Raw genomic sequence first — 3,445 nt, forward strand, 5'->3', positions numbered from 1 at the left:
ACGAGACGCTGCAAGGTTCGTATGCGACGCCGTAAACGAGGGTTTGTGTGTTCGTAGGTTTCCCCCTTCCTACCGGCATTTAAGATTGCCATGTGCAGTCAGCGATATCAAGAAAACTGAGCTGATTCGGCTTTGGTCAACGGTGGATCGAGGCTTGGGGAATGAATTGAGTGAAAGGACGGCGATACCCATAATGAAGCTTGGGTCGAAAAGATGAGACCCGCTGGCCCAAGGTAGGGATGGCGAGGGCTATGTTGGGTATCGGACTCATGATATGGAGTCATGATATCGATGTTCTCTTACTGCGATCCAGCTAGTAAGAAAAGCGTCGCCCAGAGAATGCGAGAAGTCGAAATCTGAAGAGCTTTCGTGATCTGACCGCTCAACTGACAGGCGCATCTAAGCCGTGCTATCATGACCCGAAAATACGAGCTCTCGACTGTGCATTCCCTAGTACACCATCATCATGTCCATCGAATTCTATCAGCACGTAGAAAGCCGCAATGATTGAACCTCCGTTGAGTCGTGCCGCCAATGACCTCGGATTCGGTTATAAGGTGCACAAAAGGTTTGCGGTTATTTCAGAAGCCCGCAAAACAGTCGGTGGTCTTTCCGATTTCCGAACGTCGCCCTCAACAAACTCTCGCTCATAGACAAACTACCATGCCAAGGGAACTGATCAAGCTCTTGTCTCACGCCTCAATCATGCAGCTCATGTGAGGAAGAGTGCATGCATGAGCAAAAGCGCTCCACGTGCATCCCACGCTGATCAGCTCGCTTGCAATGGCCAGATGCTGGAGTGTCGCCCAATACCGCTACGTTCTTGTGCTCTCACATTACAACGTAGCTCACTCCGCCCGCAGGCGCGCTACGTGAGGCGCCCGGGCGATGAAGGACCCCGAAGAAGAAAGGCGAAGGGTATGCAGGTCCGAAGGGAGGGGCACAATCCATCGAACAGAACTAGATCGGATATCAATAACTCATAGCACCTTTCATTGGCAACGTGCCATCTCAGAATGCGACATGCGTAGTGCATCATATATACAGAAGGTTGGCTGGAGCCAAGACGAATGCTGCAACTCAGGCGAGCGAGCCGAAAGCGAGCCGACTCAAGTCTATCTGGACTCGGTACGTCCTGCTCAACTAAGATACCGTGTGGTATTATGAGTGGACCCGGGGGCTGTGATGGTATCGCGCGAACTGCCTGCTCGGCCCCTGAGCTAGGTGGACCCTTAGGGGCCGGCCGGAGCGAGCTGGAAGACGGTGGATGCGTGGGCAGCCAAAAGGGTGAATGTAACTCCGAAAAGCCGTAGCTACCTTATCTAGTCCGGGTCGGGCCAAGATCTGCCGCGAACGGTCGATGTCTGGGGATTCTTGGTGCGTGCGTCGTGCTAAGTAGGATGACAGGAATAAGCTTTGACTTCTGCGGCACAATGGACGCATTGGCACTGATAATCTCGCAAGTGACCCGGTGCTGTTGTGACGCTTTCCGCATGCCGGGAGATTGCATGGTGCCCGAGACTGCCGCAACCCAGGACCTAGACCGATTGCCGCAAGATGCCATATAACCCTAGTCTGTTGCATTGCCACCCCTTCTCCAAGAGATTAATTTATTAAGGTTCGCAGATACGGGTCGATGGCAGGTCACCAGAGATCAAACTTTCGCTCCAGGCCGTTGCTGGTTGACGAACCCCATGCCTCACGGACAGCTTTTCGGGGTGTCATGTCGACACATTACATGGTAAGCGGGGAGACCATGGTGCATCCGCCTGGGCAAGAGCCGGCATGCCCCTGAGACCGTGTTGCAAGCATTTGAGCATATTGAGAGAAACCCAGCAATGAAGGCCAGTCACAAGACTCACAAGCCTCGCACAACAAGATGAAGCGAGTCAGACCACATGCGAAAGCCTTGAAAAGGACGTCGCACCACCGCATCTCGTAGTGGTTGCCAGAGCGTACGATCCTTACCGTCCTCCAGCTTCACGTTCGAGTCCCAAGCAGCAGGGAATCAAAGAGGCAAATATGAGGTTCTCTCGGGCCCTTCTAGGCTTATGGGCCATAGCGGCGGCTGCTCAAACAGAGAAAAGCCCTCCGTCCCGCCCACGGAGATACCGGAGAAGACGATGTGCCTGAGCCCCAGCCCCAGCAGAGCGGGGATGGTCTTGTGGGCAACGGTCACTACATCGTCGAATTTGATGCTGTGAGTAAAAGGTCTTGTCTGGAGGCAAGAACTGTTCGTTGACGGCCCTTCAGAAAACCGACGTTTCGGCCGCGGTCGATGCCCTTGGCAAGGAAGACGGCATCGATGTCGTCAAGGTGTTTGATAATGGCCTTTTCCGAGGCTGTACCATCAAGGCACCAAAAAGCACGGTCGACTCGATCCAAGACAAGGCTGTTGTTGCCAAAGCCTGGCAGTCCCGCCGGATGACGTTTGGCGAGCCCCAGGTTCAGCGCCTGGGCGACGAGCCGCAGCTTAGCAACTACTCCATCCACGACATGACAGGCGTCGATAAGCTCCACAAAGCCAACATCAAGGGCAAGGGCGCCATAGTCGGCGTCATTGATACCGGGATCAACTATCGGCACAAGGCGGTGAGTGACACGACGGAGAGAAGCGCACCAGTCAAGCGCACCAGTCGAACACTTGCTAATAGGGCGGCTCAGCTCGGCGGAGGCTTCGGCAAAGGCTTCAAAGTCGTCGGTGGTCATGATTTCGTAGGCCAGACCGGCTGGCCGAAGCCAGGCGAGGTCAAGATGCCAGACGAGGACCCCGACGACTTGGACGGCCACGGCACTCATGTTGCGGGTATCATCGCAGGACAGAGCGAATTCTTCACGGGCGTAGCGCCTGAAGCCTCTCTCTACGCGTACAAAGTCTTCACACCCGGCGAGAGCACCGACGACGAAACTCTGATCGAGTCTATGCTTAGAGCATACGACGACGGTGTAGACATCATCAGCATGTCGATTGGTGGCATGAACGGCTGGGCTGACAACCCCTGGGCTCTCGTAGCCAGCAGAATTGTTGAACAAGGCGTCCTGGTCGTTATTGCAGCGGGAAACAATGGCGGGCCGGGAGCTTTCGCCGCCGACAGTGGCAGCGCAGGCGTCAATGTGGTATCGGTCGCCTCCATTGAGCCAGATGTCATCCCCTTGCTCAATTTCAAATCGACGTTGACACTGCCCGGGCGTGCGTCTGAGGACAGGTGGATTCCCTACAGATCCTTTTTTGACTGGTATCCGGCGAAGGTCAAGGGCTGGCCCGTCTGGCCCGTCTCTCTCGATGCCCTCGAGGACGAGGCGTGCGCACCCTTGCCGGCCGATACGCCAGACCTGTCCGAGGTCGTTGTGCTTGTCCGGCGCGGCACCTGCACTTTTGTGGAAAAGCAGGCATTCTTGAAGGAGCGCAACGCGACACACATAATTGTCTACAACAACGAGAGAC

General features: G+C 55.4%; 1 protein-coding gene across 1 annotated transcript in view; it reads left to right on the forward strand.

Annotated features, from left to right (window-relative positions):
* Nucleotides 1-1,723: 1,723 nt before the first annotated feature.
* Nucleotides 1,724-3,445, forward strand: part of VDBG_09212 (serin endopeptidase) — a gene marked incomplete at both ends in the record, with an annotated part of 3,264 nt that continues 1,542 nt past the window's right edge. The window contains 3 exons of the mRNA XM_003000671.1: nt 1,724-1,741; nt 2,081-2,200; nt 2,254-3,426. Coding sequence (XP_003000717.1) covers nt 1,724-1,741; nt 2,081-2,200; nt 2,254-3,426 — 1,311 coding nt within the window. The remainder of the gene's footprint in view (nt 1,742-2,080; nt 2,201-2,253; nt 3,427-3,445) is intronic.

Source organism: Verticillium alfalfae, genomic scaffold, assembly GCF_000150825.1.
Source record: "Verticillium alfalfae VaMs.102 supercont1.14 genomic scaffold, whole genome shotgun sequence".
In the NCBI taxonomy this organism is placed as follows: Eukaryota; Fungi; Ascomycota; class Sordariomycetes; order Glomerellales; family Plectosphaerellaceae; genus Verticillium; species Verticillium alfalfae.